Genomic DNA, 15495 nt, shown 5'->3' with positions numbered 1-15495 from the left:
GCTACCAGTTGGACGGTCGGACGAACATTTAGCTTTTATATATATAGATGGAACCTGATTCAAAATAGTATCCATTCAAATCCAAGTTCTAGCTGGTTCCTATTTAGCATGTTTATACAGGGTGGGGCAAAAGTAGGTTTATAGGTGTTTGTATGGAAATAATACAATAATTAATAAATAATTATACAATAATAAACTGTGTTTTGCATACTCATAACTGTAAACCTACTTTTGCTCCACCTTGTATCATCAACTTTTCTCCCACTGTTTCTAGTTCAGAAACCACAACAAAATAAACGTGTACTAGGTAACACTGTACCTAAAGGAAACACTTATTTTCAGCACAATCACTAACAACAGAACAAATGTCCTCTGTAGAGCTGATCTTTCCTACACAATTTCAATGTGTCCTATAAGCACTTTATATGTATGTATGTGTGTGTTTTACATCCTCACCCGAGGATATGCTTAGAGAGAGGGAGAGAGAGAGAACATAGATCGGTTGCCTTCTGTACACATCCTGACTGGGGATCACATCTGAAACCCAGGTATGTGCCCTGATCAGGAATCAAGCCGGCAACCTTTTGGTGCCTGGAATGATGCTCAATCAACTGAGCCACTGGCCAGGCTTCATATTTTAACCAAAATGAAGACATCACTAGAAAGTCTGAATATTAAAAGAATTCTGAGCCTGTTTTTATACCTGAAGCTCAGCCAAAACAGAAAACACGTGGTCAGCCCAATATTCCTTCAGATTCAGCATTTGAGTAGAACCAGCTAAGTGTTTATAAATATTTTCAAATGATAAGGCACTTAAAAATCATTTCATGCTTTAACTTTAATGTAATTCAAACTCTGACATCCCAAGAGGGAAAGAGCAGGTTGAGTGGAAATGATCTGGCATCAAAATGACAGTAGTTCCGCTCTTTTCTAACCTTGGCAAGCACTTAAGACTGCTCAACGGGCAGAGCCGAGCACTTCAGCAGCCCCACTCGTCCAGTGCTGGCTGCGAGGAGGACCACGCACGGCCCTGGCGCATCCTGTGCCCTTCGCTGTGGAGGTGCTGGGCCCTCAGGCTGCAGCCCCATAAGAACCTGTGTCCAGTTCTTACCCACTCTCATTGGCTCATGTCTGCCAAGGATTCCACCAAGGCAGGCAGGCAGGCTATGGACCAAACACAGCTGAGATTTCAATTTACGCTCACGTTCCTTGAGAAAGGGCTCTGTCCACAAGAGGGTCCTGCCTGGTTAGGGACCCTGATCCCGCAGGGGGCTGTATATGGGGCGGAGGCCTTCCCAGGAACCACCTGATCATCCTGTTTCCAGAAGAGACAAGTGGCCCTTGGCCACTGAGCTCCTCTGAGGAGGCTGTGCTATTTCATCAAATTTCATGAGAGGCCAGAAGGAATGACTGGTTCTGAGGACACGGAAGATTGCAGGAATATATAATCTGCACAATGTAGGCAAAGGGCTTTATTCCCCCTTCTGCATATATCTCTAGGTTTCCACCTCATAAACCATCTGTGTTTTTAAACTGTTAACACAGGAGTAAATACAGTGCCCTCTCTACATGGGCACAACCCTGCATTTCACAGAGCAATAAACTCCATACCTGAAATGCCAAACAGAAAGAAGAGCTCACGGAAATGCAGAAGCCGCTCACAGAACAGTCCCCTCAGAGCGCCGCCTCGCAGACAAAGGCTGCTCAGGGCGGCTCCTCAGGCTGAATCACCTCACTTGTCTATTAACATGAATGCAGAGTCTGTGCCTGCCTGCCGCACTAAATGCCATACCTCAAATATTTCTTCTCTGGACACTTCAATGCGGCAATGACCAGCCTGGGGTTGCTGAAGTGAAAGCTCGTGTCTGAGGACCTTCAGTTTCTGAACTAAATCTCTTTCGTATCTCTGGGCGGGAAGCTCCTCGTCTTCCACTGAGCCCTCGCTGGGCAGCGGCAGCGGCTGGCTGGGCTCCTTTAGTTGGCACTGGTGACTTGAGAAGAACAGAAGCATCAAAATCACTCCAAAAGCAGCGGCCAAGGGAGCTGCAAGCAATGCCCCCTACACCGAAGGGACCGAGAAGAGAGTTCGTTAAACAGAACTTCGAGTGGACATTTTCTTCTCTGATGCCGTGGCTATGTAACAACTGCTGGTGGTCACCATTAGCCCAAATATAGGCCTAGGATACAATAAAGGAGATACCCCACTTCTAAGCAACAGCTTAGCTCATACATTTGCATTGCTATAAATAAAAACAGCAGTTGCTATCATTTAGCATCTAGTATGTGTCCGAGACTGACCAACACACTGTTAGATGCACCTTGGCGGCTAGAATTAAATGCAGTTGACGTGAAGCATTGAAAAACAGATTATAGTGGAGAGGGGCAATATGCATAAGAGCAAACAACTCGAGTGAAGTCTAACGGCAGCCAATCCTCATTTTCAGAACCAACAGATTAGGAAGCCCACTCATTAAAAGCAAGATTCAAGTCATATAAGAGAACTAGGCCAGCAGAAGGACAAAGTGACAGTTCTCTTGTTCAAGTTTTGCTACTAATGTCAGTTGTCAGTGAGAAGAGCCTCGTGGGCTCTTATGTTCTGAGAACACACCAAACCCGGAACACAAGGCGGGAGCTGAGATAACTCCCAATTCCAAGTCATCCAGGATGACAGGCACGGGACAGGGCTCAGCAAGTGGCACCAGTGACTGGCAGTCCTCCTACACTGTGATGAGCGGGCATCTTACTGCTTCTCACTTAAGAGCCACGCCTTTCATCACGGAGCTGCGTGTGACGCTTCGTTAACGCACCTGCCTAATACTGCCCCCTCCGTGAATTTAATCTCAGCCGCAGGCAGGAAAAGGGTGGCAACAGCAACAAGATATGGCTTCAGTGCGCTCACAGCTAACCTGAGAGTTTAACACATGCAACTATCCACCAAATACTTATATTTGCTTATGTGTCTTCTCCACTAACAATGCAGTCGGATGAATTAAAAAACATATTAGAAAACATGAATTGATAAACGTAAGCAGTCAACAAGGATTGTGTAAAAGTTGTACTTACTTCATGATGTGGTGTAACCGTGGGTCTGTAAACTGGGTTGTTCGGTTATTATGATCTACAAAATATATTCTCCCAGAAACTGTACTTCTGACTTCCCAACCTGGTGGCAGTGGTCCAAGTTCATCACAATTCACACTGTTAAGGTCTCTATCAAAACGGAAGACACAGAGAGGTTTGTCCATCTGAGTATGGAGGCATGAAACTAACACTTCAGCAAGAGGAACCACAGGATTCCCTTCCTTATCAATGCGGCCATGTCCCAGTTCTGCTAAGAGGGACAGTCATGGTGCTACTTACGCCAAACTCCCACCAAATCCAGGCTTCTGTGCTGCAAGTGGCAGCAAATCCAACAGATAACAACGAAACTTCCAGAGCCTATAACCATGAGAGGGAACGTGGTCTACCCAGGGAACATCACTTCTTACACCACAGAGGGCCACACGGTAGGAAGTATCTGAATGCTGCTGGAAACCTATCTGAACTCACAAGTTATAGTAAACGAAATGCTCAAGGCCAGAAAGGGTGCTTCGTCGAAAAGCCCCCGACAACACAAGCTTTTTAAAGCCGATAGGATGTATAACACGCATTTGAACTCGCGCAATTCTAAACAGCTGCACCGGGAGAGGCATTCTCATTTTTTAGTTGGCTTTATTAAGTAACTGTTTCTAATCCAACCTCTTAATTATTTCAATACAATCCACAGTCAGATGGGAACACAGCATTACTGACCAAGATGCTTTTCTAATTGGCACAAAAGCCTGACATTTCTTATAGTGGGTACTGACGAGACACCTCATCCATTTGCAGGTAATATTTCCAATCTAATTATAGACACTGAATCAGAAATTTAACACAGACTTGGAAAATCAAAGACAGGAAGCTTGTTCTCAGATGAAACAAATTATGAATAAAAAGGAAATGAGCATTACTAAAAATGTTATTTGGTAGTAATGCTATTCTAAAAAAAAGAAAAAAGAAAAAAGAAAGAAAAGAAAAGCAAAGAAGAAAAGAAACATAACTCTGTTATGGGGTGGGGTGGGGCTCTCTCTGACCTGGGCTCAGATGTTTGGCCTTGTAGAAGGAATTCGTATAGTAAAGCTTCATCTCCCCCAGGAATGGTCCCCAAGGGACTGAGGCAATAGGGACAGTAAAGTAGAAGAGAGAAAGGGTAATAGTCTTTATATTTCCTTTTAATGCTTTATTATGGAAAATTTTAAGCATGTAAAAAAGTAGAGAAACCATAATGAATAGCCAACTTCAACAATTACCCAGTCATTGTCAACCTATTTCAGATATACCCCTATATTCACTGCCCCACTCCAATCATTTGAAGCCAAGTCCCAGGCATCCTATGATTTCATCCATTTTAATATTTTCAGTTAAAATGAGAACACATCTTGAAGGGCTTATTGGCTTTCCAAGTCAGAGCACATTTGATTTAACCCAGGGGTGAGGCCTTTTTGGTTATGTGATCTGATTTCAAGGTCTAGGATTGCTTTCTAAGGACCCTCGGTTCCAGCAGCTGCCGCCCAGGACCCCCTGGCAGACATCCCCTTTGAGCTGCCATTCTTCCAAGTTTACATCTCCAACCGAAGGGGCTCTCATCCAGCCAGGGTCCCGGTGCACATCTGAGAAACCCACCTTGGTATTCGGGGGTCGTGCCACGTGCTCACTCCAGTCTGTGTGTGCAAAAAGTAAACTTGCCCCTGCACTGTTGTTCTTTGTTCTGTGCAAGAAATCGGAGGATACAATTAGTTAAATTCAATTCCAAGGAGTTTTTTCAACCAGTCCTCTAAGCACAGAGTCTAAGCTTCTTTTCAACATTGTTTAAAATCACTCAGAAAAGGAATGAAGAGGGCAGGGGTGAACTTCTGCCAGACTTCCTCACGTCACCAGCCCTGTGTAAACGTTTGGGCCTCTCTTCCGTTCCCCGTTCACACCTGGACAGGCGGTGCTCCCCTTCCTTAGTCAGCCCTGGACCAGGCCCTGTTTGTGTATCCACCACCCCAGGACTGACCTGACCTCTATGACCTCCATTTGCTCTTACTTCTGGTAATGATGCGCCACATCCATACCACATTCCTCCTGCATTAGGTTCTCGGCTGTCAAACGATCCCTTTCCAATCCTATCCCATACTGTCCTTTCCACATTCAAATCAGAGCACTACAAATACCTCATCTACCACCACCATCCTGGTTTTCTTGGATATTCATTTGCCTGAAATTTCACACAATTGCTGAACAAGGAGACTGGTACAGTGCTGACACACTCGTGATGAGCAAGATTCATCACCATCTTTTTCTGGTTACTCGTCTTTACACCGACACAACCATCCCACAGCTCTGCCAACATCAGCAGCTGCGGCATGTACAAGTTACGCAAAAAGGTTTAAAAAATTAAAGCTCTCTGAAACCTTGTAGATAATGCGCATAAGAGCGGGTGAATTCTCTCACCGTAGCCTTCGGGCAGTTCCGGGGACTGGTGGCCATGGGGGCGGTTCTGAGGCGTCTGGAGGGACCCTCGGAGCTCGGGATTTCGAAGCCGCTGTGCCTGAAGCCTTTGATCTTGACTTGGGGATTCCCCAAACCTGCAGTTCCCTCCACCAGCAGCAGCACCGGTACTATCTGTGTAAGGGGCGGGTTCCTCCATGAAGCAGCTGAGTGGCCTTCCAGGCCCGGAGTCTTCATACACGGTTCTGAAAGGGGGCAGAGCACAGCGCGCATGGGCACACGGCCGAGGAAAGACCCTGAAAACTCAACGCGGTGCTCTTATATCCATTTATTTTGCTTTACTTAAGCAATATACAGTGTCCCAAGTCTTCAGTTTCATAAAATTCATCCTGTCCTAGTTAAACAGAAAGACTTCCATAGAAACAAGTAGCTAAAGGGAGCCACAGGGAAAGTGCCATCCAAGCCACTTGCGGGTTTCATCCTCGGGTGAAGGTAGGGATTGGAAAAATCAACCTCGGACATGAAATGAGATTTGATTTTTCTTAATTTAAAGTCAAATCCAAACACTCCATTTCCCTTTTTATTTTCCTCTATCATAAAACTCCTGGTTACATAAAATACCGCAATGACTTTAAGTACTCTTTAACATAGATCTCCACCCCGGAGCAATTTTGAAGACAATTTACCTTGATAGGCCATTTTCTCTTATAAGCAAGTACTTTTAGAAAAACATTTTACATTGAAAAATTTAAAATATATTCACAACTCGGGAGACGACCCTCCTGGACTTCTCCCTCTGCCTTGTGGCTGCCCTTCCACTCCACTGGATTAGTCTGAAGCCAATCCCAACAACTTCCTATTCACCCTTAAATAGCTCACACATACCTCTAGAAGATAAAGACTTTTTCCATTATCATGACTAAAAAATGTCCATTAATTTTTAAAAATATCAAATACAGTCAGTGTTCAATTTTTCCAGTCAATTGTCTCCTTCAGGATCCAAGCGAGGTCCACACATTGCATTTAGTAGGAATGCGTTTAAGTCTTTTATTATTAATTTATAGGTTCTCTTCCTTTTTTGTGAGTATTTTCCTAGCATGTATCTGTGAAGACACTGGGCTGTGTCTTCTACCCTTTGCTGAGCACCCCCCTTCCAGATGGTGCTTGTTGCATCCCCTTGGGAGTCCCCTTGATTTCCAAGAGGTATGTCAATGCCAGCTTACCTCTCTTTTGCGATGTCGCTAACAACTATTAATAATTATCAACCAGCTTCATTAATTCATTGGCAATCGCAAAATTGTGATAGTGACCAATGAGAGTTTTCAGGGTATTTAAAAGAAAAGTATTTTAGGGTTCTTTTTTCTCTTCCTGTGTCATTATGAACACATAATGTTCATTTTTAACATATTTGATGTGTTCCAATCCATTAGTTATAATTCTTACTGATGCTCAAACTGTTCCATCTTTGGCCAGTGGGAACCTCTTTAAATTGGATCCTGAGTCTTTTGGGCACAACCCCACTAGTCTTTACAGCTTACTTTATAAACAAGGAAAGTGGGTGCCAATTTTATCCCAAAGTTCTTTCCTGTGTCTCAAGCATTCAGCACAACGAAAGATGTGAAGGACACTTTCATATAGAGCGAGAGCCTAAGGCAGCAGAGAACTCAGCAGGCATTGCCATGGTGATACGTACCCTTCATTTTCTAACAGTCCTCTGCAGTCTACCACAGACCCTCCAGTGCCTATTCTGTCTCGTGTCTGTAAACTGACTAAAACAGAAAAGAACGTCGTGCATTAAAATCCAGTGGTTTTTATACAATTGTAATACAGTGAGCCATTGCAGATGCATAATTTATGCACAATATTATTTTCTAAAAGCGAGGCATGTGCATGTACAAAGACACATATATTCTTATGCTTTCAAGCAAGAGGTATTTTATTCCAGTAGCTGCATACCACCATACACCGCCTGGAACATTCCTTAAAATGTGGAGCAGAAAGAGGTACTGTGTTTTTCGTGTTCTCCATAAACATAACAGAACACAATATTCACTTCCTCTAAGTTACCTTATCCTTTAAGGAGATTTTGACATGTTTAATAAGGACACAGAAAGCACTTTTAGTATTTGTAAAGTCTAGATGCATCCAAATATTTATTCTCAGTGGCTACTATGAACAACAAAGACAATTATAAAGCTGCTCCCAGCTATTCATTTCCCGCTGGCACATCTCTCCACAAAGAAAAGAAGAAATCAGAAACAGGAAAGCATTCAGTGAGAACTTTTTCACTTTGAATCTATACCCACTGTTCATTTACCTTGGGTCAAGTCTACACAAGGCAATACCTAAAAGGTTTGGGGTCACTTTGGTATGCTGCTGAAATACTACATTTTCTTTGATTCCTTGTAATGCATACAATCAGCAAACACAGAAGATCACAGTTACCCTAAAATGCTGATAAAAAAAATGGATAATATGATGAGCTACTTAACAGATAAATCGCTTCTAAGAGAATACTGCCAGTCAACACTTTGTAACATTAGCACATTTATTTGTTCAGTCTAAATAATTCAATCCTCTAACTCTATCAAATCATATTACATGGAAGTCTTCAGAAATCATCTTTGCTTTTTACATATTTGATGGGTTTTCCTGAAGAAACTATTTCTCAACTATTGCATTATGTGGCCACTGTTCTTAACTACCTCTGGATAATATAATGACAAATTAATTATCCATAATGGGATGATTAAAATGACATTTAAAATTATAACCCTAAATATTTTTGTAACTGAGTGATTTTAACTCAACTTTGAATGATAGGTTGAAGAGATAAATTAGATAAAATAATCAAAACTACACAAGATGAAATTTTTTAGTGCTGAAGAGATGGCCCCTGTAAGTGGTTTGTTCTTCGAAGTATGTCACCATGCCAGTGCCTGTATGTGTTTCCTCAGTGATGGAGAGTTGAATGTTAAGTTGAGCAAAAGCATCTCTTTATACAGATGAGAAAGTTCTTACCCACTATTTGGCCACGAACTGCATCAGTATCTGAGGGATTTAGTTTGCATAGATCCAAACGCTGGTCTGCAAACAAACAATTCAAAACTTAACCCAGCGAAATGTTAACTAGGGAGGAAGGCAGGAATTCTGTATTCAGTATTAAAAAAAAAAAGATGCCTCATAAGCCTTCTTCAGTTGCATGAAGAGGCAGAAAAGCGTTAGTTTCTTACATCCAGTATCTTTTAATCTGCTGATGGCATTGGAGAGCAGCCGCACACAGCCCAGGAAGCCAGCTCCCTGCTTCTTGTGAATTTTCTTGTGGTTCCACACGCTGATGGTTATAGAATCAGTTTTCCCAACATATCTAAAAACAACATGCAAACTCACTTTTAATTGTATTTCTGAATTATGATATAGCCCACTGAGATTTTATCTGATTGACTTGTTAGCACAGAAAAATCCTTTAAAAATAATATTGGTTCTATATTCCACATGTGGCAGGCACTCAATAAATATAGGTCTACTAATCTCAATGGGCTGGGAAAAGAACGATAACAGTTATGTAAGAAGCAAATGTAGATAACCACATAAAGTTATAATCTTTTTTTTTAAAAATATATTTTATTGATTTTTTACAGAGAGGAAGGAAGAGAGATAGTTAGAAACATCGATGAGAGAGAAACATTGATCAGCTGCCTCCTACACATCTCCCACTGGGGATGTGCCCGCAACCAAGGTACATGCCCTTGACCGGAATCGAACCCGGGACCCTCCAGTCCGCAGGCCGACGCTCTATCCACTGAGCCAAACCGGTTTCGGCTAAAGTTATAATCTTATAACTGATTTATCATATATGTATTTATTTAAAATTCTCATCTGAGGATGTGTTGAGAGAGAGAGAGAGAGAAAGAGAGAGAGAGAGAGAGAGAGAGAGAGAGAGAGAGAGAGAGAGAGAGAGAAAGAAACATCGATTGGTTGCCTCGTATTCCAGTCCCAACTGAGAATCGAACCTACAACCTAGGTATGTGCCCTGACTGGAAATTGAATCCAAAACATTTTGGTGTATAGGACGACACTCCAACCAACTGAGCCACCAGGCTGGGGTGAGATTTATTTTATTTTATTAGGTCCAAAGGACAATGACATATTTATAAATTCCTACTAGTGTTAGGCTTACTATTGAACACTAGTTTGCAATGGAGGACTACCTATAAACCCATCGATCCATCTAAAGATCACTAATGGGTACTAACTCAGACATTATCCCCCCACTTACTCTCAGTGCAAGTCAACCAAAGAGGGGAGCTTTCAGGACAAGAATTGACAACCACTTTCCAGGCCACTTATGGCACCTCGGTATCACTGAAAGTGAGCTTTAGAATCCAGCTATTAAAAATTTCATCCAAACCCAGTATAATTTGTGTTAATAAAAAAAAATAATCATTCAGTATTACTTTGATAAAAATTTCTTAGCAAGAACATGAAAACATAAGTGCATATAAAATAGTGGTTTTCAAAGTGCAATCCATTTTATGAACAAATATAAGAAGTTGTTTGATGGTACATAGGTTTATATACATTCAATCATACCAAACTATATTTTCTCTTACAGAAAATGTATTTGAACTAAAAAGCAGAATAAAAAAAATAAACAGAAATATATACAATATGTATTTGCATAATAGATAAATATAATAATAATGTATTTTTAAAATAAAAACTCTAAAACCAGGTTTAGGGTTTTACTGAAAAAGTAGTAGGACCCAAACTATGCTCTTTTTTTCTGCTAGAATGGCCAGTTGGTTGAAAAGTCACAGAAGATCACAGTTACAGAAGCAAACCATAAAAATCTATAAAAATGTCAAACGCAAGAACTTTCAAGTACATGAACTCTAAAATGAGGCAGTATTAATTTGGCCATACTTTTTATTTTTATTTTTTTTATCAATAACAAGTTATAAATCCCTTAAAAAAAAAAAAAGAAATGCTTCTCTTAAAAGCTAGATACCTACTTTCCTGATGCTCCCAAATGGCTTACAGAATATTCAACTCACAGATCATAGTGCTGGTTCCACTTTGGGTCCAATGTGTTTTTCACAGTGTCCGTTGAGTGGCACTGCCCAGATCCATCCACAACAATCTTTGCAAAGGGGTCGGGGAGTCCTGGAGAAGAGGGGACAGCCACAGATCGATCAGTGTAACATTAGAACATAGTCTTATAGGTTAACGGGAGCTTCGAATCCTCTAATTTGGTAAAGAAGATCACATTAGTCGATTTTATTCTCTACTTTAAGGTCAGTTTTGATCTGTTTAGCTTTCTAAGAATGGCAACCCAGGATGACATCACACCCAGATTTTTAGAGGCTAGGGAAAAAAACACACCCCACCCTATTAAAAATAGGCTTAAATTCAAATTCCCATTTTTGATGATCACTAAGGGGGGCTAATTAAATGAAGGAAAAGATATCTATAATTAATTGTACTTCTACTTTCTAAAAAGTAATACTTAGAAATCTTGTTTACTGACTGTCAACTTTAACTTTGGAAGCAAGAACTCAGCGAGTCCTAAATGAATCAGACAGGTTTATAAGACCAGAGAGGTGGCAAGGGAAAGGCTTTAGAGCCAGACCTGGATGCAAGCCAGCGCTCTGGAAGCTTCCCAGCTACTTGAATAAAGCCTGTGAGCCTAGATTTCTTCATCTTTAAAGTGTGAATAACACCACTTAAGAATTGAGCAGTGTCCTTGTGAGGATCAGGAAAAAAGTGAAGAATTTTAAGCTGCAGGCACCTACTTTATAGTAGGTGAATTTCTTGAGTTAAGGGGTGAGTCTTTCTTTAGAAAAGGATCCTCTATTTTTCATAATTCCTTTAATTACAAGGCTTTTAAAATACGATTTAATTTATAAAATTTGACTAACAATTTTACTTAATCCCGGCTATTTTATAGAAAAATGTCTCATCTGTATTTGAGCTGAGAACACTTTGTTCAGCAGAAAGTAATGTATTAATGGGTGGAAAGACAGAGAAAATAGGGTGTGGCTGAAATAGGGGATGAGAGAGTTTTTCTTGTATGAGTTATAAATTCTGTGCTTTGGAGCCGACTCTCTCTATGTTGTAGTCAACTGGGAAATGAAGTTTGTCAGACCATGGATTTCTATCCAGTAAGGGCAGGATTTTTAGGAGAATACACCCAGTGTTTTTAACAAGTTTAAAATTTCAGAAATATGTGAAAAATATTAATATTGTAAGAGAGCAAAAATGGGTGTTTACTTACTGAAGAAGTCTTTCTTTGCAAGGTTCTTGGCACATAATACTAAAAACAAACAAAAAATGCTAGGGTTAGCATTTATGGACAAGGTTTTCATCATAGCTGGTTGCTATGGACTAAACTGCCCCCATACCCCGCCAATTCCTAGGTTGAAGCCCTATCCACAATGTAATGGCATTTGGATATGGGGCTTTGGGAGGTGCTTAGGTTTCGATGAGGTCATGAGATTAGGGCTCTAATAATGGGATCAGTGTTCCTATAAGAAGGGACCACAGAGCTTGCTCTCCATGTGAGGGTACAGCAAGAAGGTGATGTCTATAAGCCAGGGAGAAGCCCCTCACCAAAAACCAATTCTGCTGGCACCTTAATCTTAGGCTTTTCCAGTCTCCAGAACCATGAGAAATAAATGTTTATTGTTTAAGCCATCTAGTCTATGGTATTTTGTTATAGCAGCCCAAACTGACTGAGACAATAGTCTATATAGACAATGAAAAAAAAGATTCTAAAAATTATCTTTGCCAACGATTGCCTTTCAAATTTAATACTACATTAAACAAAAAAACCTGTCAAGTAACTAAAAAGTGTTTTCTCGCCCAGCTGGCATGGCTCAGTGGTTGAGCGTCGACCTATGAACCAGGAAGTCATGGTTCGATTACCAGTCAGGGCACATGCCCAAGGGTTGCAGGCTCAGTCCCCAGTGTGGGGAGTGGGGGAGGCAGCCCATTAAGATTCTCTCTCATCATTGATATTTCTTTCTCTCTCTCCCTCTCCCTTCCTCTCTGAAATAAATAATAATAAAATAACTTAAAAAGTGTTTAAGTTATCAACTTAAAAAGGAAATCAACTATAATAAATAAAATGTTTTAGTTCGAATTTCTTAAAATCTTACTTAAACACATATAGATAGATTTATCAATATGCTCTTATAACTGCTCAAGGTCACATAAATACCTTTTTAGCTACTACTAAAAACAAAAGAAATTGTGCATTTCTGATATTCTGATAAATAATACAATTTTGTAAGTGTAAACTTCAGTATGTTGGAGAATAGAAAGCAAGGGGAGAGTAATAAAAAACATGGTGTTGTAAAAAACAAACAACAAAACGTATGTTAAGAGTTTAGCAAAATGTTGGCACATAGAATGCAATAAATGCTATTGTTGTTATCTTATTAATTAGGTGGTATCAATTACTATTAAGAAATTTTGACACCAGATCAGTTACATGATTAAAGCTACTATTGCAGGGGAATATACACTGATGTCCCTTTTACATTGCTTCACAAATTTTGCTATTTTTTAAATCCTCACCCAAGGATATGCTTATTGATTTGAGAGAGAGAGAGAGAGAGAGAGAAACATCAATTGGTTGCCTCTTGTACATCCCTGAACTTGCAACCTAGGTATGTGCTCTGACCAGGAATTGAACCCGCGACCTTTTGGTCTATGGGACAATGTTCTAATCAACTGAGCCACACTGGCCAGGGCAATTTTGCTAATTTTAAAGAATATAGTGTTTTGCTTTGAACTTATAAATATGTTATTTAAAAAATATATTCATATAATACATATATTCTACAAACTTTTCAATTACTATATTTTTATATAACAGGTTTATCAAGATATAATTAATATACTATACAATTTATCCATTTAATGTATATACAGTATAATCAGTGGTTTTTAGTATACTCATAGGTTTGTACAACCATCACCACAATCAATTTTAGAACATTTTCATCATCCCCTAAAAAAATCCCATACCCATCTATTAGCAGCCACTTTTCATTCAACCTCAAATCTCGCCAGTCCAAGGCAATCACTAATCTACGAGGTCTCTGTATATTTGCCTATTCTGGACATTTCATATAAATTGAATTATATAATATGTGGTATTTTGTAACTGCCTTCTTTCACTTAGCATGTTTTTAAAGTTTATTCATGTTGTACTATGAACCCATTTCTTCTCATAACTGAGTAGTATTCCATTGTATGAATAGAACACATTTTCTTTATTGATTTATCAATAGGTGGACATTTGGGTTGTTTCTGCCTTCTGGTTATTGTGAATGATGCTTGTACAAGTTGCTGTGTGGACAGAGTGGAGTTGCTGAGTTGTATGTTTAACACTTTGAGGAACTGTCAGTGTTTCCCACAGAACCTGCACCACTTTATATTCCCACCAGCAGTTATGAGTGTTTTGATTTCTCTGCATCCTCAACCAATACTTATCATCTGCCTCTGTGGTTTTATATCTGTGGTTTTAATGTACATTTCTCTAATGACTTTGAGCATCTTTTCATGTGGTTATTAGCTATTGGTATATCTTTTTGGAGAAATTTTTATTTGGGTGTTTTTGCCTATTTTTAACCAATTATTTGCTTTTTCATCTAAAGATAAAATATACTTATCAGATTTGTAAATATTCTCCCATTCTGTGGGTTGTCTTTTTACTTTCTTGATGTTGTTCTTTGAAGCACCGAAGTTTTTAATTTTGATAAGGTCCAATTTGTCTATTGTCTTTGGTTGCTTGTGCTTTGGTATCATGTCTAGGAAGGCTCTGCCTTATCCAAGGTCATAAAGATTTAATCCTATATTTTCTTCTAAGAGTTTCATACTTTTAGCTTTTTTAATACTTCTAGCTACTCTAACTACTCTTAATTTACTCTTTATCAGACATTTAGGTCTATGATCTATTTTGAGTTTATTTTTGTGTGTGATGTGAGAAGGGGTTCATATCATTCCTTTGTAGGTGGATATGCAATTGTACAGCACCATTTGTTTTTTTTAAAATATATTTTATTGATTTTTTACAGAGAGGAAGAGAGAGGAATAGAGACTTGGAAACATCGATGAGAGAGAAACATCGATCAGCTGCCTCTTGCACACCTCCTACTAGGGATGTGCCCGCAACCAAGGTACATGCCCTTGGCCGGAATCAAACCTGGGACCTTTCAGTCCGCAGGCTGATGCTCTATCCACTGAGCCAAACCGGTTAGGGCGCACCATTTGTTTTTAAAGACTATTCTTTCCCCATTGACTTGTGTTGCCACCCTTGTTGAGAAACGAGGTTCTACTGTATTTCATAAAAGTTTTCCACATTTCTAATTGGATTTACTCTTGAATGTTTTGTTTTTTGATACTATTGTGAATGGAAGTGTTCCTTTCATTGCATTTTCTAATTGTTATTTGATTATAGGAAAGCCTTTTCTTACATTAATTTTGAATCAGCCATCTTTTCAACTCTCCTCAAATGGACCTGCAATGATGTTTCCTTCAGCTTCCCTTTTCTTTCCCACAGCTCTGAATGTCTCAAAGACTCTCATATCAAACCCAAACTGTCCAAAACGGAATTGAAACCTTCCCTCTCTGCCTAAAAACCTGGTCCTCCCCCAAGATTCATTTCAAATATCAGCAGCAACACCCACAACTGCACAAGCCAGAAATCTGTATGCCATGCTTGTACTTCTCAATCTCTCAAATATGTTGACATCTCCACCCTTGTTCAAGCTCCCAAAATTAGCTATCACAAAGTACTTTTTAAAATTTAAATCTCATGTCTCATTCCTTTTTAAAAATTCCACATTGCGAAATTCTAGATGTCATGCTCTGACCCGACCTGCCTCAACTCTCCAGCCTCAAATATTATCCACCAGCTCTGGGCCCTAGTTTTTCTGAGATGCTGCGGCTAGATTGCTTCTGACTGGAAAA

General features: G+C 39.8%; 1 protein-coding gene across 7 annotated transcripts in view; it reads right to left on the bottom strand.

Moving 5' to 3' along the window:
* Positions 1-15495, bottom strand: part of SMURF1 (SMAD specific E3 ubiquitin protein ligase 1) — a 76097-nt gene that overhangs the window by 16730 nt on the left and 43872 nt on the right. For 5 of the 7 annotated variants that reach the window (XM_014454339.2, XM_014454343.2, XM_023753637.1 and 2 more), the window contains exons 2-10: positions 11792-11830; positions 10572-10680; positions 8748-8881; positions 8536-8601; positions 7208-7283; positions 5518-5759; positions 4705-4789; positions 3064-3210; positions 1793-1991 (exon numbers count right to left, since the gene is read on the bottom strand). In XM_014454339.2, the coding sequence (XP_014309825.1) occupies positions 1793-1991; positions 3064-3210; positions 4705-4789; positions 5518-5759; positions 7208-7283; positions 8536-8601; positions 8748-8881; positions 10572-10680; positions 11792-11830 (1097 nt within the window). The remainder of the gene's footprint in view (positions 1-1792; positions 1992-3063; positions 3211-4704; positions 4790-5517; positions 5760-7207; positions 7284-8535; positions 8602-8747; positions 8882-10571; positions 10681-11791; positions 11831-15495) is intronic. The other 2 variants (XM_014454352.2, XM_023753643.1) reach the window with 2 other exon arrangements.

This window comes from Myotis lucifugus, unplaced genomic scaffold (genome assembly GCF_000147115.1).
Source record: "Myotis lucifugus unplaced genomic scaffold, Myoluc2.0 scaffold_1, whole genome shotgun sequence".
NCBI lineage: Eukaryota > Metazoa > Chordata > Mammalia > Chiroptera > Vespertilionidae > Myotis > Myotis lucifugus.
Note: the sequence above shows the minus strand (reverse complement) of the source record. Positions and strands in the feature narration are given on the sequence as shown.